This window comes from Dermochelys coriacea, chromosome 25 (assembly GCF_009764565.3).
Source record: "Dermochelys coriacea isolate rDerCor1 chromosome 25, rDerCor1.pri.v4, whole genome shotgun sequence".
NCBI classification, from domain to species: domain Eukaryota; kingdom Metazoa; phylum Chordata; order Testudines; family Dermochelyidae; genus Dermochelys; species Dermochelys coriacea.
This window is the reverse complement of record NC_050092.1, coordinates 6606215-6631360: the sequence shown is the minus strand read 5'-3', so window position 1 is coordinate 6631360 and position 25146 is coordinate 6606215. Positions and strand designations below refer to the sequence as shown.

The following is a 25146-nucleotide window of genomic DNA, read 5'->3' as shown; positions in this document are numbered from 1 at the left end:
TGGAACACGTCCAAGAGGCTGTGCAGGAGACCCTGTCCTCTGGATTAGCTGTTGTTCCACCCGCCCTGAGATGGGCGCTATGGATCAAGAACAGGCGTGGCTCCTGGCTGGAACGCTGCCTCCAGAGCCCACCTTCTGGGAGAAATACATATCTGGATTGGATTCTGCATTCAGGGGCCCCAGAGGACACCCTGGGGCTCTGTAAATGGCTCATTAGTCACAAGGAGGACGGGCTGCTCCCAGGCTCCGTTTCAGACAGGGACAGAATTTCCTGTTACTTTCGTCCTCCATTCATTCTGGCAAACAGAGCCCTCTCCCTTGTTCCCCTGGAGAGCCAGAAAGGAGGTGGTTCGTAGGACCCTGCGCCGATAGCTCAGCTTTGAATTAGGGATGGAGTCAGTGCACCATGTGGACTCCAATCTGGATCCAAACAGCCCAAAGTGCAGGGGTTTCCAGCCCTGGGCTTTTGGTTCATCCCAGTATAGTGATAGGGGACAACTCATAAATTGATAGCAGCCTTCAACTACCTGAAGGGGCGTTCCAAAGAGGATGAAGCTTGGTTGTTCTCAGTGGAGGCAGATGACCGAACAAGGAGCAATGGTCTCAAGTTGCAATGGGAGAGGTCTAGGTTGGATATTAGGAAACACTATTTCACTAGGAGGATGGTGAAGCCCTGGAATGGGTTCCCTAGGGAGGTGGTGGAATCTCCTTCCTTTGAGGTTTTCAAGGTCAGGCTTGACAAAGCCCTGGCTGGGATGATTTAGTTGGGGATTGGTGCTGCTTTGAGCAGGGGGTTGGACTAGATGACCTCCTGAGGTCTCTTTCAACCCTAATCTTTTATTCTATAAATTGGATAGTGGTTCCGGTCATGACCCACTGCTTCCCTGACCTGCTGGGGTTGCTCGGATCCAGGGTTTGGGGCTAGGCCCTTTGAATCTGCCTTTGGCAGTGAACCCTCACTCGAGAGGTCTTGATCTCATTGGACCAACAGATACGGCAAGGCAGATCCAAGACAATGGGCTCCGGCTCAGGGCATGGGAGTGTGTCAGACTGTTTCTGGGTAAGCCACACTCTTCTTTCTGTCTCTTTGCTGCAGGCCAGGACAGCTGGCAAGTGGCCCCTAAAATGGTACGCACCAGAGTGTATCCTGTACCACAAGTTCTCCAGCAAGAGTGACGTGTGGAGTTACGGTGTGACCATGTGGGAGGCCTTCACCTACGGGCAGAAACCGTACAAGGTGAGCAGAGCGAGGGCGCGCCGCTGGATCAGAGTCCGCTTTATTGACCCAGGGCAGCTCCTTGGCCGTCCCAGCCGAGTTTGTGCTCCCACCCCATCCGCGCTGTTTCAGTGCATCCCGCAAAGAGCCGGGTAGCAGTCCGATAGTAGAGAGAGTACCCAGAGGGCAGGCAGACAGAGCTGTACATGGGGCAATGAACTCTGGGATGTCTTTCCTCCCAGGACAGGGAGAAGGAGGCCAGCCAAAGTAATCACCCAGTTATGGTGAAGGGGTCCACCCTACACTGCCAAAAAGCAGGGTGCTGGCCAGGTTACAGGGGTCAGACCTGCACCAGGGCAGGTATGAGATACTAACACAAGGTGCTGTGATTACTGACAGCATCATCACAGGAGGTGGGCCACACCCAGTCTCCTTACAGACTCAGTGAAAAGGGCCCTTAGGGGGCATGTCTAACCTGCCCTCTCTCAGCTGCCCCATCAGCTCCTGTGCTTGGTGGGAAGGGCAGGTCATTAACAGACTTCCCTACTCACCCTAGAAAATGAAAGGCCCCGAAGTGATCAGTTTCATAGAGCAAGGGAAGCGCATGGAGTGCCCAGCAGACTGCCCGGCAGAGATGTACAAGCTGATGCTGCAGTGTTGGACCTACAAGTAAGGCTTTCCCCTGGCTAATCTCCCAGCAGTCTGGAGTAGGCCCCTTTGGGACTGGGCACATTATCTGCAGGAGGGTGGCGGGTGTGTATGGGGGTGTCTCCTGTCCTGATCTCCCTCTGGCGAGGGCTGCAGGGTCTGTGATGAGTGATGATTTCCTTTTCATCCTTCCCTTCCCCTGGCCTGCAGTTCCCCTGGACGAGATTGGAGCCCCTCTGGGGCTCTCTGTCTCAGAAACAGTCTCAGCCTCTCCAAGGAGGCCACCATGCCAGGCTGCAGCCTCTGTGGTCAGCAGGTGCCTGGGGATGACCCTAAATGAAACTGACAAGAGCCGGATGGTTGTGACAGGGTTTTAGCTGATCAGTCATTAGGTACCACGATGCAAAGCAAAACAGGCTTGGGCGACTCTAGATTTAACATAGCAGCTCCTCAGGGCTAGCCCCTCTGGGTGACTCACCCCTCTGCTCCTCCTGGGGTTTCCGAGCAATTGGAAGGGCATCTCCCTTTGCCACTGACATATGAAGGAGGGTCCCTTTGCTCTGCTCTGCCTGGGCTAGTCGGTTACTGGCCTTGTTGGTCTTTCTTACCAGGGTGCTAAGCAGCAGGGGTGATAACTCCCAGGGCAGGCACCCCTACCCCTGAGGGTCCCTTTCCCAGTAGCCTGGCAATGCGGCAGAATCAATGCTCACAGCTAAAGCAGTCAGTGCCTTCCCACAGTCCAGCAATGGCTTTCCCTCTCTGCCAACTTCTGTAACTTGGGCACATTCCTGGGTTCTTCTTGGGGTGCTGCTGGATGGTTCCTGCCACGGGACACAGAGCCTGTCGCTGAGCTGAGTCCAGGCCAGGTCAGACGTGACAGGCATCAGCCTGCTCAGCACAGAGTCCAAGACCCGTTAGCACAACTGGCTTCCTTGCCTGCAGACTCAGCAGAGAGGCCAATGATTAACAGACCACGGTGGCCAAACTCTCCTCGCAAGTCCCGGTGCAAACGTGGGGCCAGGAAATCCTCCCCCATCCCTGGCTCTCCCTGCCCCACTGTCAGCGGACTGGGTCGTAGGCGGTCAGGCCTAGTGGTTGGAGTCTGAATGCCAGAGCCCAGGGGTGAGACAGAGTCAATATCAGGAGTCAGAGCCGAATGCCAAAGCCGAGGGTCGGAGCCGGATTACCAGGAGTCAGGGAACTTAGGAGCAGGGCTGGTTCTGTGGCTGGAACAGGGTGGGAACAAGGTGGGGTGCAGGGCAGGGTTTGACTGGAGCTGTGGAGGAGCAGAGCAGGAGCAGGGCTTGCAGAGGCGAGCACAGAGAGGCAGAGTCCATGGGCGCTGAGCAGCCAGCGAGCTGTGGTCACTGCTAGGTTTAAGAACCGGCCTGCTGACTTCCTCAGCCAATCAGGCAGGGCAGGCCATGAGGTGCACTGACTGGCTCGTTATGCCAGTGTCAGGCATACTGAGCAGGTGCACCGGAAGGTCTTACTCCTGACACCGACACTGGGCCCCCTCGGGGAGCACCTGGGCTGTCCCCCCATCCTGGCCTGTTTGCGTTGCTCCTTCTTGCTGATCTTTCTTCAGTGCCTCCCTTCTCTTCCAGGTGGGAAGATCGCCCAGGGTTTGCAGCAGTGGAAACCATAATCCGTTCCTTTTACTACAGTATCGCCACCAAGACAGAAAAGGGGCCAGCGGAGACGGAGGAGGACAAGACAACAGGAGCTTGCCCCTGAGTCTTCCTCTCCGTGCCCAGAGGAGTCCTCGGCGCATGTGCACTCTAGCCTTGGTCTTTCGGGAAGGGCGCTGGAGATGCCCTGGCTAGTTTGGGTTTGGTTTTCTCCTGCTGGTGCTTCTTGGGGAGTCACGGAACTGAGCCTTTCGGAAAGAACAGTGCTGGCTGGACTGGCGCGGCAAAGAGGAGGCTCCCAAGGGAACTCAGCCATAGTTCAATCTCTCGGCCATGATTTGCAGCCTTTGCTTGTGCCACCTGAGGGACTGGGCAGAACAGTACGGCAGCCCCCTCCTGCACACCTCCTAACCACCGTCCCCGACTCTCGGCCCTCAGCCCCTTGTGCTCCCCCGGGGTTCCCTGCTTTGGCTCCCGCCTCCAGCAGCACATTGCATGTCCCCTAACTCCCCCGATTTGCTATTGGGCTGATTATGGCCTTTCTGGTGAAGGGTGTACAGGGGTGGGCGGCAGAGGACAGGGAACCACAGCCCCTGCCCCATGCACCCGGGCAGGAGGCTGGTGGCATATTGCACTCCCATAGCACAGAATGAGCTGTTGTATGCCCCAAAGGAGCCTGGCTGGGGGACGGGCTGCTGGTCACTTCCACACCTGCTCCTTCCACGCCTGCTAGCAGCACTGGGAGGTGGGCGCTGGGGAAGTGTGCACTGCTCCTATTCCGTCGGAGGGGCAGGAACTGTCCGGGAGCCTACTCCCCCATGCCAGCCACAGCCTCTGCAGGGCCGGCACCTCCACCAGGGCTGGCCAGAGCATCTGTGGCCAGGCCTGTGAAACCTTTTTCCACCAGCTAAACCCCTTAGCAACCTGTGCTCACCTCTGGCCCCTGCCCTAGTACACTCCCCACCATGACGAGTGTTGCTCTTTCTCAGCTGGAAGATCTGCTGATCCTATAAATAAACCAGGCTCATTCTTACCCTGAAACCCATCTCAGACTATTCAACTACTGCAAACGTTGGCAGCCGTTCGCACCCAGGCACGTCCACAGGGCCTTGCTATTGGCCTTGGATTCTGATTCTTCTAGCAGACTGTCACGTGTGAGGCGTCTGGCCAGCCCCCATTCAGCTCCTAGCATTGCAGAGCTCTAGGGCCTTGGTGACTCATTCAGACCTCGGGGAGGCCTGGACAACTTTAAGGTTCAGGGAGCTCCAGTCTGCTCATCATAATAAAATGCGCAAGTTTCCAGTGGGGTGGCAGGTTTCGTCTGTGTCATTTCAGCCCCACGACTTTGCATCTCCTTTGCCAATCCCTCACCATCAAAGGCAGATGGATTATTTAGTGTCAGGGTTACTGTGGGTAGGTCTGTACTGGAATCACAGGGTGAGATTGCAGTTTGAGTAGGCCTCCCTGAGCTTGTGTAATTTAGCAAGCTCAGGTCCTGCAGCTGCAGCAGGGTGCACTTCAGCGCGAGCTAACCCCCAGGGTCCCAGGACAGCTGGGTAGTGCTGAAGCATCTACAGCCATTAGGGTGACCAGAGAGTGTGAAAAATCGGGACAGGAGGTGGTGGTGTATAAGACAAAGACCAAAATATTGGGATTGGCCCTATAAAATCAGTACATCTGGTCATCCCCCCTGCCATGACTTCACTGCTCCGGTTCTGGAGCTAGCTAGCCTCTGGCTTTAATCCCACCCCTCAAGGGTGCCACATCAGAGCCAGCCAGTTTTGGTTGGGGGGGCCTGCCCGACAATTTTGTAGCACCCATCAACCGTAGAGGAGTCGTGTGGTGCCCTTTGGGCACAGGGCCAGCCGTGGAGGGGACGGGGGACTTGGGGGAGGATCAGTTGTTCAGTGGAGGAATAAGGAACTTTCAGGAGCAATTCCTTGCAGGTCCTGGGGGCAGGGAGCGGTGGACATCCAGCTGGAGAAAGAGCTCTCTTGAAACAATTGGTTTTTAAAAAAATCTTTAAACCCCCCGCCCCCCTGTGCAAAGGCAGGCTCCCCCTGTCGCTTCCCCACCGTGCCCCAAGCACTCCCCCTGTTACTCCTGAGCTGTGGTCCAGCCTGCCCTTGGGCTGGGTTAAATCAAGGCGCGGAATCAAGCTGGGGTGTCGGAGACAAGGGGGGCCTGCGTTTCCACAAGGGGCTAGTGGCTTGGGGTGCCAGAGGGCAGCCGTCCAGTCAGCACCTTGTGAAAAATCAGGCGAGGTTCGCGTCTCAGCTTGGCTGTCCCCAATCACTGGCCGCTTTGGGGCAGAAGGAGGCGGAAGGCCAGCATTGGTGGGGCCCGGCGTGAGGAGCAGTGAAGCCTTTGAGTCTGACATGAAAACAATGAAACAGGAAAAAATAAATGGCCTCCCCCCCCCCGGCCCCTGCCCCCATCTGTCTGAGCCGCCCCTGGCAGCAGACGCAGTTAAAGCCTCCCAGCTGGAGAGGCCAGTCTGCGTGAGAAATGCTGCACTAACCACAAGCATCCCACCAACCCTTCTCCAGGCCAGGCCAGGAAATGGCTGAAACTCTGTCAGTAACCTCACAGGTACCGTGGCTGCTTCGCCTGCAGGGGAGGAGAGAACGCAATGGTGTGGAAGGCAGGCAGACAGGAGAGGCGAGAGGGGAAGGGTGGTTAGAGCACAGACCTGAGGCGGTAGAGACCTGGGGCCTCGCCCCAGCTCCGTCCCTGACTCAGGGAGTCACTTGCCTGGTCTGGGCCTCAGTTTCCCCATCTGTCAAATGGGGGCAGTGATATCGCCTCCTCAGTGGAGCACGTACACGTATTTTGTGACAGGCACCAGGCGCTTTGAGATCTTCAGGTGCGTGTGCGTGGGAGGGGGGGTGTTAAGGGCCAAGTCTTTATGGCTGAATTATCACTGCCTCGGTTTCTCATGGGCTCTGCAGAGCACAATCTACTCCCAGTCCTGCCCACATGAGACCCGTGCAGTCAGGGATGCCACTGGAGGGGCGGGGGTGTCCCCAGTCTTGCAGCAGGGTCAACAGCCCCTGGCACGGCCTTGTCTTTCCCTTGTCAAGAGACAGCCGTAGACTGCGGTGTGCGCAGGGTAGGCGTGGGAGGAGAGGAAGCAGAAGCTCAGAGCTGTACCAGGCAGGGAGATGGAAAACTTATCTCTCACCATCTCCTGGCCCAGCCCAGCCGTAGCCCAGCCAGTGCGCTCTGTCCAGGAGGTGAAAGCAGCAGCTAGAGCCCAGGCCAGGGCAGAGCTGTCGTCTGGGTGGGCTGGGGTCTGACCGGAAGGCCACACAACCCCTGGAATGGAGCCAGCCATAGCTCTGGTTCTCCCTCCCAGCATCCCCCAAACGCGTACCTGGACAGGGGTCAGTTGATTGAACTGAACGTGTAATGAGCTGCCCCCTCGCCTGACTCAGAAGCACCCTCAGAAGATTTACAGGGGCTGGAGTGACACCAGGTGCTTAGGTAGCATAGCTGATTCTGCCTCCACGGGCCCGAATTCGCTAGGCCCGAGGGCATTCTGCGCCAAAAAATTAAAAATTCTGCACACGATATTTTCAATTTTTTCTGCAAAATATTATTTGTCACATAAATGTGGAGGATGCAGCATGGCATTGGGGAGCACAGGCCACTGGCTGCACAGGGGTGGGAGATCATTGTGCAGCTCCTCCCCGGCACACGGACTCAGTGATGAGGATGCACCCAACCCTGACACAGCTCAAGGACCGGGCCTGCCCCAGAAACACCCTAGGGCCCTGCCCCTCCTTGCCAGGTGCACCAGTTGTGGGCAGGCAGGCTCAGAAAGGCAGGATCCAAGTGTGGAGGGGCTTAATGTGGGGGGTCAGGTGCAGGTTGAGAGGGTTCTGTGTGGGGCAATCTGAGTGTGGGTGGCTCCATGGGGGATCTGGGTGTGAAGAGGATCTGGATGCACAGGGGCTTGTTGGGGGGTTCTGGGTGCAATGGACTCTGCAGGGGGTTCAGATGAAGGTGGTTGGGGCTCAGTGGGGGGTGTCTGGGTGTGAGAGGGATAGAGCTCAGCAGGGGGGTCTGGGTGTAGGGGGATCAATAGGGGGGTCTAGATGCTGGGGGGTGGGGCTCAGTGGGGTGGGGATCCAGGTACAACTGGTTAGGGCTCAGTAAGATGGGGATCCAGGTGCAGGTCCAGGTGGGGTTCACTGGGAACCCCAAGCAAAGGGCATGGCCCAGGTGACAGAGGGCAGCGTCCTTCTGAAAAGCCGGCAGGGGGGTTCATAGAAGTCACTATGGGGGAAGGGGGAAAGCGCGACCCTGGGGGGCTGATGCAATGGGGCCTCCCTCGTGAGTTAGGAATGACGCAGTCTCCAGGCTCGGGTGTCATTTGTCACCTCCACCCTCTCGGGCTGGAGATTCAAAGCCTCTGCTAGCCTGGCGTGGCTCATGACAATTTCACGCTGGCGGTTAGCTGTAAACACATGCTCAGCCGTGACCCTGCCGGAGTCACGTAGAAGCTGTTGTTGTGGGTAGAGGACTGTTGGATCCCCCCATGTCTCTGTCCCCATTGGGGTCAGGAACTTGGAGACATGAGTGCAGCCAAAACACTGGCTCTGTCTACTAGATTAGGATGTGTTTCGCTCAAACCCTCTCTTCCCAACCCATCCTGCTAGGACTGTCCCAGAAGATGTACAGTCACACAGTGCTTTGTCCTCTAGCATCATCCATTTTACCATGCCAGGGCTCTTCACAGACTTCGATTGATTCGTCGAACCTCACACCCTGCTCGGTGAGGTAGGGCAGTATTATTTTTGTCTCCATTTACATATGGAGAAACTGAGGCACGGAGACACAGGCAGTCACAAAGTGTAAGGCCAGAAGGGACCCCCAGTCTGATCTCCTGTATATCCCAGGCCATCAGCACCACCCAGCGGCAGGACTGGGAAGAGCACCCGGGTCTGCCATTGTCCAGTCTTTTGCTTTGACCACTAGATAACATCTCCTCCTCATAGTTCAGAGAAGCTGAATGCGACAGCCGGGGAACTTTACCTCCAGCACACAGAAGGAGAAGGACCATGGCGTGCTAGATACCCATCGTTCACCAACTGGGTTAGAGGGAACTATGTACAGTTCTAGGTGCCGGGGTTCCTCCTTTTATAGCCAGCCAGTCCCTCCTGTCCCCAAGGGGCATGCCATGGGAACAAGAGTAACTCAAGGGTATTGAAGGGGAAGTAAATTTAGAACACAGAAAAGGAAACACATCCCCTCACATAGCAGAGAGTTGATCTGTGGAACTCACTGCCACAGGAAATCATTAGATCCATCTATCTAGATATTCAGGCCCCTTTATAGCACCCACCACCACCGCAGGAGCACTGAGGTGCAGCTTTCCTCTGATCACCAAAGCACTGGAATACCTATTATTTCCTCCCAGGTCCAGAGTGTGAGTGACCCTCCAGGGCAGTCGAGATTTCAAGGGATCAGGAGAGTGCATTGGGTTTTTGTACATCACTGTGGCTTTGCTTCTGGAGTAGCAATCTGCATGTTGACCGGGTAAGCCAGGCTGGCCCGGATGTGTCCACAAGTGGTTTGCAGAGCCGTATGGCAAGCCTCTGTGTGATAGGGAGGTGCCGGTGCTAAACCCATCAGGGTGAAATGAAAAGTAGCAGCATCAACCTCTTCTGGCATTCCATGTGACCTGCTCCAAGGCTAGCAATGCACATTTTGTTGTGCTTGCAGGGCTGGCCTCGGCACAAGCGGAGTGAGTGACTCACTGGAGGTTGCAAAGGGAGTGGCTCTGCTAGGATTTGGAACCCAGAACCAATTCCAACCGGCGTGAAAATCCCTGTGGAATCTTTTAACACTGCATTCCAAAGCACTGATAGATTCCAAAGCAGTTTACAAAGGTAAGTGTCACGCTACAGAGGGGGAAACCGAGGCAAGGCGCGAGGAAGTGACCCAGCCCACATCAGTGGCAGAGGCAGTGTAGCGGGGTGGTCACCCGCTCTGGCCTTAAAGGGCTTAAAAGAGCCCAGGAGAGGGCTATGGCTGGGAGCCAGCAGTTCCCAGGCTGATTGGGGGAAGCAGGCTCAGCTGGGGCCATGCCCCAGTCAGGGCTCAGCTGGCTCTTATAAGAGGGCCGTGGGCCAGGAGCAGACAGTCTCCTCTAGCTGTGGAGAGAGATGGGCCTGGCTGCTGGGGAGTGTACCAGGGTACCTGAGGTGGAGCAGGGCTGGGGAGGGCCAAGGGAGCTCTGGCCTGGAAACCCCCTCCCCGCTGCAGGCCTAGTGTAAGGCTGGATAGGTACTGGGGTTGCAGGGGGTAGCCCAAAGATAGGCAGAGGCAGCAGGTCCAAAACCCCCTTGCCTGTGATAATTGGCTTATACGCTGCAGTCTGCCCCAGTGTGCAGGGGCTCAATGGTGACTGGCAGTAGCCAAAGACTGAGGTGAGGTGGGGATACTGGGTGGGGGTTTCCTGAGAAGGGGAGACCCAGAGACTGTGGGGGTACTGCCAAGAGGCAGCACCCCACCCTGAAAGGAGCATGGGGGTCTGGGAGGGACATGGGGGGGGCCTGGGGGGACACCGGCCTGCAGAGGGCGCTCCGGAGGCTGGAAGAGCTAATTCCCAGAGAGACCAGCAGGAGGTGCCGCAGGGGTGAGTCCTGCCCCATGACAGGCAGGACTAGAACCCAGGAGCCCTCCCTGCCTGCTCCATTGGCCCGTGTAGTTTACATCGTACCATTGATCTGATACCACCCGAAAGGCAGTGCAGCTACAGAGCAAGACAGCCGCTTTCACACCTCCTGTCTGTCCTGGGCGGTGGCTATTTTTGTCTCCAGAAGCCAGCACGCAGGGTGAGCCGTGGTGGTTTCAGCACCGCTCTCGCTCTCCACATGCTGTCTGAAGCCTGCGGCCTTCCGGGCTCAGCTCCAGTCCGTTTAACACATTGCTCGAAGCCGGGCTGCCCAGGGTGGGGGTTAAGTTGGACCCTGCTTGAGAGGGCCCCCGAACCTGTGAAATTGGCGGGAGTGGTGTTAAGCATGGGGTCACGGCACCCAGCAGGTTTGGGCCTGGCCGCTGCCGCGGGTGCTGGGACCCCATGCGCCAGGGTGCAAAGCCACTCGCTCAAATTGGGCCCAGCCACCCCTCCATCGTGACAGAGGGCGGCTGGGCCAAACCCAAGGGGCGCGATGACCCTGTGGCAGAGAGCAGAGCCTGGAGCGAAGAGCTGGGCCCAGCCCCGGGGACAGGAGCAGCTGCTGCAGGATGGCTGTGGGGCGGACTTGCTTTCCAACCTCGGACATTCCCGCTGGGGCTTCAGTTTCAGGGGTGTGGTGGTGGGGGAGCAGCTCAGTTTCAGACTTTGCCCCAGGTCCCCCCAAAGCCTCTGTGCAGCCCTGGCCTTATATCAGGGGTTCTCAAACTGGGTATCATGATCCCTCAGGGGGTCACAAGGTGATTCTGTGGGGGGTTGTGAGCTGTCAGCCTCCACCGTGCAAACCCAAACCCCACTTCGTCTCCAGCATTTATAATATTAAAAAATGTATTTAATTTACAAGTGGGGGTCGCACCCATAAGTTTGCTGTGTGAAAGTGGTCACCAGTACAAAAGTTTGAGAACCACGGCCCTATATTATCTTTCTATGCAAAACGAGCTCCAAATGGCTCGTGTTTCCATTGCTGGGAATGCAGCCCCTCTAGGGAACACGAGGACGTGTGCTGGGACTGGCCTGTAAAGGGCAAGGGGGCTCTGGGCGGCCAGGAGGCCCAGATGACACTGACAAGTTTGGCTGCCAATCAAAGGCCCAGTTCAAGTTTCTTCCCTGTTTCCCAGCTTCGCCCCACTCTCCCCTGCTTTTCCCCATCACACGCTCTTCATGCCCCACTTCCTCCCTCCTGACCTTGCTTCCCCAACATGCTCCCACCCCCTGCCATTGTCCCAGCAGTGCCCCAGAAGCCCGGGACATACCCTGAGAGCTGCACTCAGCACTTCCCCTTGAGCCCAGCCCACGGTGCTGGAGCAGGCTCCCCTAGCCCCAGGCAAGGACTTGGGGGATCAGTGCCCTCTGGGGTCTGGAAAGGGGGTTGTTTTCCCTCCCTCATGACTAAAACTATCTGTTTGGGCCTTAAAGGGGGAGGGATTAAACTAAAAGCCTTCTCTCCCCCGCCCCCGGTGCATTCCCCCAAGGGGTTTACACTCCAGCTAGGTCCGCCAGCTCCCTGCCCCATCACCCCGGGCTACCTGCAGCTCGTACAATACAGCTGTGCAGCTGCTTCTGCAGAATGAAACTCAGCCACACTCACTTCTCCCCCAGCTGCTGAGCTGATATCTGTATTACTCACAGGTTGCTTCTAAGGAAATTCTCAGTAAAGTTGTCAGAACGCCCCAAGTATCCCTAACATGGGGCTTCCAAAAGGACAAACATACACAGGTTCTACTCAAGGCACATTTTAATTCACCCCATCCCAGATACGGGGAAGCACAGGGTCTCTCAGAGAATAACGCACCCCGTGCCGTCACCCCTGTGGAGGGCTGTAGGTCCTTGGGAAAGCCAGTGGCCTAGGTTGCTCACAAAGAGTTGGATTTGGTCTAGCACCTCGCTAGTGCAATCAGTTCCACACAGGCAAACAGAATTCTGTTACCGGGAGGGAAATATTTGCTAGAATTGTATTAATCCACAAAGAGAAAAGCAATTAATTGTTTACTTAACAACTAACGGATTTTCATTGAATACCCCCATTTCTCCCCCTTGGGCTTCGATAGATACATGTGGAAGAAGCAGAGTCTTGGGCACTAGACTCGGAATCAGGTCACCTGGGTTCTATCCCCAACTCTCCATAGACCAGCTGTGTGACCTTGGGCAAATCCTCCTGAGGTCCCTTCCAACCCTGATATTCTATGGTTCTATGAAATCAATGCCCCCACCCTGCATTTCCCCCCCTACCCTTTGTCTGCATTGTCTATTTAGAGTGTCAGTTCTTTGGGGCAGGGACCATCTCTCCCTGTTTGTACAGCCCCTAGCACAATGTGCTGTTAGACATGGCAGTATTACAAATAATAACAATATCCCCAAATATATTTTCTGCACCAATAAATACACACCTTAAAGACTCTGAACTCAGGTGATTGATTCAGGAAAGTGTGCGGGGGGGACAGTTTGTTTAAGACGCATGCTTGGGAGTGTTTAGTTTTTTTTGTGAACCAAGAGCCCATCATTTGGTGGGCCGGGGGGAGGCAGTTGACTTTTAGGTAGAAGGCCAGGAAATTTCTGCTCGCCCCCTGTTATTAATATGAGTGTCATGTTACCAGTGACACAGCGACATGAAATATAGCGGCAGTGCAAACCACAGAAGCAGCTCTTGGTTCCCAAGCTTCCGCTCTCATTGGCTGCGGCCCCTCTTTCCCTACATGGGCTGGCAGGGGGGGTGATTTTTTTTAAACGCACGTAGTGGTTCATTTCAACTTTACACCAAGGGGCTGAAAAAACCCTTTCAAATCCCTTCACCTGCTCAACAGAGACTCATCCTGAGACTGCAGGTAAAGAAAACAATCCTCACTTGGTTACAGCTTTTAGGATTTTTCTTTGAAACATGTTTTTAAAAAAAAAACAAAACTACAAATGTGGCTGTGCCGTTAATTTATTTGCTGATGGTGTTGGAGAAACTCTCCCTTGGAGTGTGGCTATTTCACTTTGGGTCCTGTATTCGCTGCTCTCCCGCAGCTTGCGTTCAGTGGGAGCACAGGGGTCCTGAGTCGCCCAGGTGATGAACACCAGCAGTTCCAACTGGCATGCAAGCATCCCGAGTGGCTCAGAGGCAGGCCCTGGGAAGGCAAAGAGTGCAGGATCCCGCCCCTATTTGGAGCGTTTGGGAAGATGTGTGGACAGACAGAAATGAAGACCTGAGGGCAGATCCTTAGCTGGTGTAAATGGTCATAGACTATTTGTGGAGCTATGACCATTTCTGCTAGGTATTAAAGGGTGGCCTGTGGGTGACCTTGGGTAAGTCACTGTCCCCTCTCCGTGCTTCAGTTTTCCCCCTGTGCAAAATGGGTTTAATGATACTGACCCACCTTTGTAAAGGGCTTTGAGATCTATGGAAGAAAAGTGCTAGCTAAGAGCTAGATCGTGGTGTCATTCTTTCTGCCTCTGGGAAATGACTCCTGTGTTCTTGTCCCCGCTCGCCACTGACTTGTTGCATAACCTTGAGCAAGTCACTTTCAACTCCAGTTCTTCATTTGGGAAAGGGGCATAATAAACACTTAGCTCCCTCGCAGCTGGTAGCCAGCTAACCATGGGGGTTACAAGGCTTCCTTCATGCTGGTAACATGCTTTGAGGTCGTCGGATGAGAGTCGCTAGGGAAAGGCAATGTGCTACTGTCATATTGTTTGTCTTCTTCCAGTGCACATGCAGCATGGTTCGCTTTACAGTCTAGACTTTTCGTATGTTGCTTGTCATGTGACTAGGGGATCTGGCAGAGGGCGGTGACAATTGTCTGCAAGTATTTAAAGGGTAGATGCATGAAGGAGGGAGAGACCCTGGGGAGGGGCTGTGCTTGGGGTAACAAACATGACTGGCAAATGGCGAAAAGTGGAACAGCAAGAAACCAGGCCTAGCTTTGGAACGGGGAGATGCGCTAGCCTGGGGGATGGGAAGGGGGGCATCCTTGCTCAAACCGTTTAAAACCAGACTTGGCATTAGGAAACGGATTGCAGGGACTGGGCAACCTCGCTGGTCTTTTCAGACCTTGATTCTCCACTGCCCTGTGGCTCCAGCAGAGTGGGGCGGGAACTGGAGTTTCCCTCCTGCGGAGAATTTCACATTTTTATTCTGAATCAATCGGCAGGAGGGTCGATTTCAAACAATTAAGTTTTGGGACAACAGAAATGGAATGTTTCATCGCCAAAAAAATTGTCTGGCCAGGGCCCTGCTGCCCCCTGGAAGGTAGCTGGAGAGATGGACAGCCCCGGGGACCTGGCTAGATGGGGTGGGGGCCAGCCTGGGAAGTCAGGCTGCTTAACTGCCCTCCTGGCTTTCTTCTTGGCCCCTGGGAAATGGACAGCCTGGGAGACTGGATCAGAGGATGCCTGAGCCATTGAGCTGGGGAACCCCGATGACCCACCAGGCGGGCTGCCCAAGAGGCAAGGAGGTGGGCAGGCAAGCTGCCAGGAGACCCGGCAGAGGGGCAGGTTTCCATCAAACGTTTTGCTGGAACTGACACATTCCGGCAGCAGAACATTTCAATTCCCTCAGGTCACATTTCCTGAAAGAAGCCTGTTCCCTCCAAAAATTCCCAACAAGCTGCTGCCGCCATGGACACCCGGGCAAGGTGGGAGCAAAGTGTTATGGAGGCAGAGTAGCAGCATGTGGCTCCTCCTTTGCACTGGTGTAAATGACAGCACAAGGAGGAGGGTGATGGAGAATCAGGCTTCCGGTCCCTTGTTCCTACAATATGAACATCCCCCGCTCTGGATAAGAGGAGGGATTCCTTTAGGGGATGGTCACAAATGCGGACCAGTCCCAAAGGACTTTTTATGATCTGGATCTAAAAATGAACATGAAATACGGTATGTGAATGATATGTGTGGGCCTCTGCTTTTTAGGAAACATATTTGCTTCAAAATTAACACTCCACCTTTCCTCCTTTTGCTTTTGACTCCTGACTACACAGAGGAGATGATGTAGCTATTTTGGTATAAAGGATCTCAGAGTGGACTAGCTTATGCCCATTCCCTTACAGGTACTGGTACTATACCAGTATAGTGAAAGCAGTACAATTTTTGTGCACCTACAAGGCTTAACTTCCAAAAGGAATCAACACTTGACTATATTTGTGATGATACATAAGGGTGTGCCAAACCATATCGATTTGCTCTGGCTATTATAATATGCTATTTAGCTGGTAGAAATTCACATGTATAAGATTAAAAAAACCCTACACCATGGAGAAAATTGCAATTAGTCAAAAAGAAGATAACCACTTCAAACAAACCTGAATGCTTGTTGGGGTGGCTTCATAAAATCAATGGAAGAGGGGAATCTTCCTTGGCTGGGATGATTTAGTTGGGGATTGGTCCTGCTTTGAGCAGGGGGTTGGACTAGATGACCTCCTGAGGTCCCTTCCAACCCTGATATTCTATGAATGCAATAAGTGTAATATATTTGGAGTTTAATAATACATTTGATACATAGTCCTGCCAGGAGCGCAGGGGACTGGACTAAATGACCTCTCAAGGCCCCTTCCAGTCCTACGGTTCTATGTCTCTCCCAACGGTAATAGAAACAAGGACGGCAAAACTGTGATGTGGACTCAAAACTAGCTAAAAACTCACAAACTTAGCAAGACAGGAAATACCAGAGCAGAGCAGTGGTGCACCTAGGACATTATCCTCTCTCCAAAGGGAAATGGTAAAAAGCAACATATGAAACAGAGAAGAGACATCTAATGAGGTGCCCCAGGGACTCAATATTTGGACCAGCCTTATTTAACATCTTCACTGATGATGGGAAAGGGGAAGTAGACAGCACACTAATGTAATCCACAAATGATACTAAATTGGGAGGAGTTGCAAACATGAGCGATGACAGAGAAAGGGACTGTATCGATTGTATTGATTTGGATGGAATAAAGGGGCCCAATGTCACTGTTCAACATTAGACAGTAAGGTTTGGTATACAGAGTCCTCAGCCTCCTTAGTACCATGGCAAACACCATTAAAACACTTTAAACCTTTCATTAAAGATACAGAAAAGAAGGGGAAACCGAGGTAAAGCGTTTGAACTGTAAATGATGAAATAAGGCTTTCATTTCAACAACAGCCCTTGTTCCCTTTCCCTTTAGCTGGAAGGTGTCTTTAGAAGGACTCCCAGCCCCAGCCCCAGCCCCTTGTTTGACAGTCTGTTCGCTGGTCTTGAAGACGGTAACTATTGTCCCTTTTGGGGAAAAGAGAAGAAGTTAGCTGAGATGGGCTGGAGCTGTGGTTATTGCAGTCTGCTCCTGCTTTCTTTAGAAAACAACACATAAACGCGGGAGAGAAAAGAACAGCAAAGATGGAAAATGCAGCTTCTGCCTCTGATGTCAACTCTCTCTTGCTGCCTCACTGATGGCGAAACAAAGGGCACATCCAAACGACAATAAAAGACCCGCAGCACGGCCGCAGCTGGCCCAGCTCTGTTGACACAGGCTCATGGAGCTTGAGCGGTGGGGCTAAAAATTGCAGGGTTGACAGCAATGGAGTGTGCCTTGCACCTGGAAAAGAATGTGAACCAGTCACTCCTTGATCTGCACAAGCTGGCAACTGACAAGAATGACCCTCATTTGTGTGACTTCATTGAAACCCACTTCGGGCTCAGGCTGGAGGTTGGGCTCTGAGATCCAACAAGGTAGTCAGGCCTCAGAGCCCAGGCTCCAGACCAAACCTGAATGTCTACATTCTAACTTTTAGCCCCTCAGTCCAAGTTAATTGACCCAGGCTCTGAGACGTGGTGCTGTGCGTTTTTTATTGCAGTGTCGATGTACCCAAAGGCAGCACATGCTCTTATCAGCCTCTTTGAGACCTGGCACACTTCTACTAGCTTTGGGCTTTTCAGGGCATTGCTTTTAGCAGCCTCTTTCTGGCCACAGGCTTCCAGGAGTGTTGCACAATATACAGTCTTGGCTCGCTAACCAGTCTCTTATTAGGCAGAAGGAAAAAGGATGGCTACGAGAGAGAAGAAAAAAGGTAGGAAAGGAAAAGGACACACCGAAGGGCAGGGGGAAAGAGAGGGAGTCTCACATGCCAGGTAGGGGTTGGGATTCAGATGGAGCCAAAAGAGGTGGTGACATCATCTGGGTCCCTCTATCTGGCCCGGTTTAGTGAGGACATCTCTCAGGATCAGGCTGACAAAGGCCTGGGGTCCCACGACATGGTAGGGGATGCAGTCATGATGGTGAAGCTCGCTCCTTCCCCTTCTTTCAGTCAGCCAGTGTTACTGGTAACCTCCATCAGTTTGTCCGTATTCATAGATTCATAGATACTAAGATCAGAAGGGACCATTCTGATCATCTAGTCTGACCTCCTGCACAATGCAGGCCACAGAATCTCACCCACCCACTCCTACGAAAAACCTCACCTATGTCTGAGCTATTGAAGTCCTCAAATCGTGGTTTAAAGACTTCAAGGAGCAGAGAATCCTCCCTCAAGTGACCCGTGCCCCATGCTACAGAGGAAGGCGAAAAACCCCCAGGGCCTCTCCAATCTGCCCTGGAGGAAAATTCTTTCCCGACCCCAAATATGGCGGTCAGCTAAACCCTGAACATATGGGCAAGATTCACCAGCCAGATACCCCTCCCCGGCAAGTCTTTTTGAAGAGCCCCAAAAGGGAGCGTTGAGCAAAATAGCCCAATCCTCATTATTTTGTCCAGTGAGGCCTAATATCCAATACACCAATTTTGATTTATTAATTTCCAGTCCCACATTTGCTTGTTTACTAGGCATGAGCAAAACACAGTCCTTGAGTTATATCAGTTGGCCTTTTTGTCTGGACTAATTCCATCTTTCGGTCTTGCTTTTGTACCGTTTCCCATCAACATTGATTGTTACGGGTTATTGTAACACTTTATAAACTTTTATCCACTTTCCCACAGTTAGGCTCACACTTAGAGTAAATTTGTAGGCCCAGGTGTCACAAGCGGAAAACAACATGACAGTCAACGTGGAAAATTCTGGCCAATAAATCTGGGGGGGGGAATCAATCTGAACATCACACACGTAACGGGATGAAGAAAACTGGGAGCCAAGAATGGTTGAAAGGCCCAAGGGGAGAGAGTGAAGAGCAAATTGCACAGTTTGCATGGGGATATATGGTTATATAAACAAGCCAGTCGGACCTCAGATTGTATTGGCACAGGAACAAGAGCCGTCAGCCTAGTGAAAAGTACAGACATCAGAGACTGCACCTCTAAAGAGTTATTAATAGAGCCCTGCAAATCTGCAGATATCCGATTTATATCTGCAGATATCCGTGGACCACGTTTGTGGATCGGATGTGGATACAGATTTTGTATCCGCGCAGGGCTCTAGTTATTAAATTGTATCCCATTTGCAACGTTTTACTCCCTTCCTGCAAATCAGATCTGCTCTCCTATCTCAATTAATGTTGCTCTAGGAACCTTGGCGAGAACCTTAACCTCTTTTCCCCCTTTTTTGCTGGGTGAAAGGCCAAAGTACTGCAAAGGGGCCCCCAGAACTGATTCCCCTGGAGCAGGCAATGTTGATGATGCCCAGAGACTCCCGTGCAAGGAGTGGTGGTGTCAGGGATGAGACTGTGGGCAGGGCTGCTGTGCTGGGAGCTTTAGAGCAACCCTAGGGAGGTTGCCAGAATGTAGGCAAGCTCTCACACCCCAGAGGAGCCCAGGATTGGAAGGGCACAATGGTGGCTTAAAGCCACCTTAGCCCCACTCTCCTTCCTCTTTTCTGCACCTGCTAGAGACAGCACAGACTCTCACTCCTCGACTTCTGTCTTCCTCCACTCTCTGAACTGTAACGGTACCACCTTAAAGCAGGGATCAGCAAATGGTTTTACATTTAATGTCCCTGTTTCTGAGAATAGGAAAGGACAAGGAAGGAGATGGCAAAAGGTCTTTTCTCAGGGGGTTGCCATCACCACCGCATTGAACACCATCCCCCTCTTCTTCATTGAGTGCTGTGTATGCAGGTGTAAACTCTTTGAGGCAGCCATTCAGCCATTGTGTTGGCACACACCCCGATACCAGACTTAGCATGTTGTTGCCCCCAGAGCTTGGCTAAATTTTTTGGCAAAGCTTTTTTTTTTGCCGAAAAATGGAGATTTGGATCAAGTGAAACATTTTGTCAATTTTGCCGAATTGTTTCAGTTGAAAAACACCTAAGAGAATTCGGGAGGGGGTGAGGGGAATTGTTTTTGAAACTAAACGTTTAGATTTTTCTTTTCTACATGACTTTTTTTTCAAAATGTGCTTTAATTTAATTTTTTAAAGTGGTTTTAAAAACTCAAATGAAACATTTTGTTTCATGTTCGACTTGTAATGTGTTTCCCTCCCCCACTTTTTGAATCCTGGGATGCCAAAAAAAATGAAAAAAGTTTTTGTTTCAGGTCAAGGTCCCCCCCCCTCCTGCCCTTTTTTATTTTTTGTATGGCCAGCGAACCAATAAAAGTCAGGTATTTGCACAGCTCTATTTGACAATATGTAAATAATAATAATATAGGTATGATGCATTTGGATTCCTTTTAGGTGCGTGCGCCAGCACACAGCATCATGGCAATAGACATTCATGGAAACTAGGTTTTCTTCATCATTCCTCTTCTATTTGCTTCGTAGCTTCCTCTAACCGAGAACATGTCCCGTCCCAGTGACCATGCTGTGGGGATCCGTGACTGCCGCTCTGGCTCCTGACAGCACGGTGGGAGACGATGCCCCCCAAAGGGACCTCGTTAGTTTCCCACATCCTGCCTTTCTTCCCCACAGCATCCTGGGGATCAGGGTCCAGAGGAGGCTGTCTGTGGCCAGCTTCACAAGACGGAAACAAGAGTTCACCCCCATGGAGAAAAAGGATGCCAGTTACTGGACCAAGAGGAGGAAGAACAACGAGGCGGCTAAGCGCTCCAGAGCTAAGAAGTGCTTCAATGACTTGATGCTGTAAAGGAGGCTCATGGCCATGAAGGAAGAGAACTTGCACCTGAAGGCAGAGCTGATGGCTCTGAAGCTGCGATGCAGGCAAGTCAAGAACCCAATCTCCTTGCAGGGTCAAATATTTTACAGCAGCTCCTTGTCCCATTTCATGCCCAATTTTTGGCATTTCAAGATGGGCCAAATCACAGCACCCAGGGCTCACCCAATGCCCCTCAATCCAGGCCAGAAACAAGATTTACTGACCAAGACTTCAGTGGGACTCATCTCTTCAGAAGGAGATCAGCTCCCGCACCATTTGGGCTTAGGCTATGGGAAGGCTTGTGTACCTGAGGAGATACAAGGCCCAGGGAATGAGGAGTCCATGACCTCCGAGAGCTGCCCTTTGGGGAGTGAGAGAACCAAGAGTCAAGGCTTTGGGATCAAAGTGAACCCTTATGCAGCTACCTCCACCCAGGATCTCTTTAGTACCAGCTGCAGCGTGGGACTCAAAAACCTTCCCTACAGGCTTCAGTTAAAATATATAGGAAATGAAGACCAAGAGCCCCTCAGCCAGAGGGGTCATGTGCAAATGGCATCCACTCAAGCCTTAAGGCAAGAGCTCTGGATGGATTCTGCCCTGTACAGACCTCTAATCCCCAGCCTGTCATCACCCCAGGCCAGTGCTTCCAGCAGGCTGATCCCCACAGCTGGACATTGGTGGAGGGAAACACGTGTAGTGCCTGGGGAACACCCAGCAGCCTCCCATGGGGTCCCCTGCTCTGGGCTCCTTCAGCCCATTTCACTTCCCCTGAAATAGCATGAGCTCCCAAATAGGTACAGAGCACCTTTGAAAATCTGTCCCTTATTCGCGTGACTAACTGGGAGCTTTGCTTTCTGGGAAACATGGGCCCATTTGTCAGGGCCTGAGCTCTTAGAAATCTGGTCCTGAACTACTTTTTTTTTTTTCCAAAAAGATAGCTGGTCTGGCAGGAAGGCTGCTCTTGCGGGTAAAGAACTAGACTGGGCCTTAAGAGCTCTGCCTTCACTGCATAGCTCTACGACAAACTCACTGTGTAATCTTAAACAAGTCACTTCATCTCTGGATGCCTCCACTCTCCTTCGTTTCCTGTTGTATTCTATTCCTTTCCCCAACCCTTTAGCTAGGTAGACTGTAAATTCTTTGTAGCAAGAAAGAATCGTGGGCCCAGCACGATAAAGCTTTGAGGTTGATTGAGGCTTCTAGGTGCAACTGGAACACAAACAACAATAATAATAGTAAAGCCAAGCTAGTACATAAGAAGTATGGTTTTCGTGATTTTATGCCCAGATTATACACAGATAATATGGTCATGAGAGTTATATTAGGGCCTGAATCGATGGGTAGAAAGGAGTTTGTTATACCTGAGGATCTTTCAATTAAAATAGAAGAGCAAAGATAAGTATAATTCCAACCAGTGGTGTCTTTCTATTCAGAATGCTCCTTATGCCTAGAAATACTGTAGATAATTTTGCTTGGTGGAATATTAGTAGTTTTACACATTGTCCTCTGTCTCTAAAACTCCAGCAATGGCCCAGTTCTGCTCTCCGCTGCCTCACAGTGAACCCAATCAAATCCCTTCAGCTTCCTCTGGATTTACACAGCATTGTGAGAGCGGAATTGGCCCTAAATGTAAAAAAGAAAAAAAGAGATTTGTACCAATGACAATAAAAAGATGTAAATGTTTAGACCAACAGGATACTGTGTTTTCTAGACTGCTTGGCTAAAGATCTATTTGAGTTTTGCACTGTTGCTATAATTGTCTTGTTCTACATTTTAATCTATTATAATTTTACCACATCTATAGCACCTTTCGGAGCCCTTTACAACAACATGAAATTAAGCCTCACCAGCCCTGGGCATTAAGTAAGCAGAGTTGGTCAAATCATTTGTTGCAAATAATATTGATTGTGAATTTCGGAGATTTTTTTTTCAGTCAGATGATTTGAGAATCATTTTTTTCTTTGTGCTCCAGCTCTGTAGGTCATCATTGTCACCACCTTTCTTGTACAGACACAAGAGAGATGGAGGGAGTTGCACAGGGCTACAGACAAGTTAGTGGGAGAAGGTTGTGAATAGAATTCAGAGCTCCCAGCTCCCAGTCCAGATTCCAACAGCTCCTCTCTCATGCCAGACATGAGTCTGGTGTATAAACTCATGAATAGGGGGCATGTTAAAACTCATTCCTACAGCGGGCATAGAGAGACAGAGAGAGAGAGGCATTTTAAACATGCTGCTGTGTGTTGTACGGTTTGTCAGTGAAAACCTCAATACAAATAAATATGAACTGCAAACTCCTTCTAACACACAAAGCAACAGAAGACCAATTTATTAATCAGTTCAAGTAGCTTGGTAAAGGAAATAGAGGTTTTAAAAAAAGAAAACAATGAAAGGAAGTGGGGGAAGCAGTGCGTGGTCTCATGACGTTTTGAACCAGAACCCAATGAGAGCCCCAGGAGCACCGGCCCAGCGTGGGAGGCTTGGTGGGTTTCTCCTTTGTGGATTTGTTGACTAATCTATGAATAATGAAAACATGAATGCACACACCGAGAATCATACAAATGTAGGGCTGGAAGGGACCTAGTAAATTAAATAGACCTAGGCCATCCCTGACAGATGTTTGTCCAATCTGTTATTAAAAACCTCCAATGACAGGATTCCAGAACCTCATTAGGTAACTTGTGTGACAGGTTGGACCCCTTTTGGATGCCACCTGATGTACTGGGGTTTCACTGAGCCCCTTCTGCTCCACCAGCCTGAATTCCCTCTCCCTGTTTTGCTGAATTAGGCTTTCCAGCCCCTTGCAGCACACACACAGGTAAGGCACACCCAGCTGCAGACACAGACTGAAGTCAGCTCTGCGTGAAAGGATTCACCCAGGACTCATGTGTACACCCCTTTTGGGGAAATAAACCCAAAATACTGTCCTGCACTGTATAGAAATATCTGCACAGTGCAGACTCATAAAAATTCACCCTCTCCCTCAATGTGAAGAGAGAGATGCACAGTTTCTTGCCTCCCTCCTCCCCCAGATATGAATTTGCACAAACTGGGTTTAATAATAAACAAAACAAATTTATTAACTATAAAAGGCAGATTTTAAGTGATCATAAGAGATAGCAAACAGAACAAAGCAGATTACCTTAGTAAATATGATTATACAAAATTACTAAAGATAGTTAAGACCCAGGCAGACTGCAAAGAGCTACAAAGGGATCTCTCAAAACTGAGTGACTGGGCAACAAAATGTCAGATGAAATTTAATGTCGATAAATGCAAAGTAATGCACATTAGAAAGCATAATCCTAACTATACATATAAAATGATGGGGTCTAAATTAGTTGTTACCACTCAAGAAAGAGATCTTGGAGTCATTGTGGATAGTTTTCTGAAAACATCCACTCAATGTGCGGCAGCAGTCAAAAAAGCAAACAGAATGCTGGGAATAATTAAGAAAGGGATCGATAATAAGACAGAAAATATCATGTTGCTTCTATATAAATCCCTGGTACGCTCACATCTTGAATACTGTCTGCAGATGTGGTCGCCCCATCACAAAAAAGATATACTGGAATTGGAAAAGGTTCAGAAAAAGGCAACAAAAATGATTGGGGTATGGAACAGCTTCTGTATGAGGAGAGATTAATAAGACTGGGACTTTTCAGCTTGGAAAAGAGACGGCTAAGGGGAGATATGATTGAGGTCTATAAAATCATGACTGGTGTAGAAAGAGAAAGTAGATAAGGAAGTGTTGTTTACTACTTCTTATAACACAAGAACTAGGGGTCATCAATTGAAATTATAGGCAGCAGGTTTAAAACAAATAAAAGGAAATATTTCTTCACACAATACACAGTCCACCTGTGGAACTCCTTGCCAGAGGATGTTGTGAAGGCCAGGACCATAACAGCATTCAAAAAAGAACTAGATAAATTCATGGAGGATAGGTCCATCAATGGCTATTAGCCAGAATAGGCAGGAATGGTGTTCCTAGCCTCTGTTTGACAGAAGCTGGGAATGAGCAACAGGAGATGGATAACCTGATGATTCCCTGTTCTGTTCATTCCCTCTGGGGCATCTGGCACTGGCCACGGTTGGAAGACAGGTTATTTGGCTAGATGGACCCTTAGTCTGACACAGTAGGGCCATTTTTATGTTCCTATGTTCTTAAATAAACAAAAACCACAAAGTGAGCTTAGCACACCAGATAGGTAGGATATAAATTAGCAAATTCTCACCCTGAGTGATAAACAGGTTGGCAGATTCTTAAGGCACAAGTTGCTTTGACTTTCCCAGGTTTTTATACACAGGCTAAAAATCCTAGCCTGGGACAATCACTTCTCTCAGTTCAGTCTTTGTTCCTGAGGTTCAAGGTGTGTTGCAGTACAGAAAGTGAGGTCCCCTCATGTTGTCATTGTCTGGTTTGTTCCCCTTTTATATCTTCCCCCCACTTGCTAGAAAGCTCTTTTGCTGTGACCTGGGTCAAAGAGTTCCCGTTGTACAGAGCTATTGCTGAGAGGTTTCTATTGCACACAGTTCCTGGGGTAAGCCTTGTGTTTGTGCGCATTCCTCTCAATAAGCCATTAGCATTGTTTGGCCTTTTTACTGTCATACCTGAAAAGCTGCTTGTGGGTGTCTCCCAACATAGCACATTTGAAATACAGATACATGGCCAGCATTCCCAGCTTCAGATACAAAAATGATAGACGCATACAAATTGGATAAACACATTCAGTAGGTCATAATCTTTTCAATTATATCTTACAGGAGTCATCTTGCATAAAGTATATCTTAGTTATGCCATATTCATGTCATAACCATATTTCTATGAAAAATATGGGGTGTAACATCACAACTTGTTCCAGTGCTTAACTAACCTTACAGTTAGAAAGTTTTTCCTAATATCTAACCTAAATCTCCTTTGCTGTAAACTAAGCTGATTCATTCTTGTCCAACCCTTGATGGACCTGAGGAACAACTAAGCAGTGTCCTCT

At 50.9% G+C, this 25146-nt stretch overlaps 2 protein-coding genes across 10 annotated transcripts in view; both read left to right on the top strand.

The window, feature by feature from the left end:
• LOC119848431 (tyrosine-protein kinase ZAP-70) overlaps window positions 1-4536 on the top strand; it is a 43617-nt gene extending 39081 nt beyond the window's left edge. For all 5 annotated transcript variants that reach the window (XM_043502765.1, XM_043502766.1, XM_038384238.2 and 2 more), the window contains 3 exons: window positions 1097-1237; window positions 1773-1885; window positions 3472-4536. In XM_043502765.1, the coding sequence (XP_043358700.1) occupies window positions 1097-1237; window positions 1773-1885; window positions 3472-3601 (384 nt within the window). In that variant the 3' untranslated portion in view covers window positions 3602-4536. The remainder of the gene's footprint in view (window positions 1-1096; window positions 1238-1772; window positions 1886-3471) is intronic.
• Window positions 4537-9212: 4676 nt separating this feature from the next.
• NFILZ (NFIL3 like basic leucine zipper) overlaps window positions 9213-25146 on the top strand; it is a 60963-nt gene continuing 45029 nt past the window's right edge. Inside the window, exons 1-2 of one of the 5 annotated variants that reach the window (XR_006276997.1) lie at window positions 9213-9392; window positions 19825-21838. The gene's annotated coding sequence lies outside the window, so the exon portion shown is untranslated. Of the gene's footprint in view, window positions 9393-12931; window positions 13024-19737; window positions 21839-25146 lie in introns of those variants that run through there. The other 4 variants (XR_006276996.1, XR_006276994.1, XR_006276995.1 and 1 more) reach the window with 4 other exon arrangements.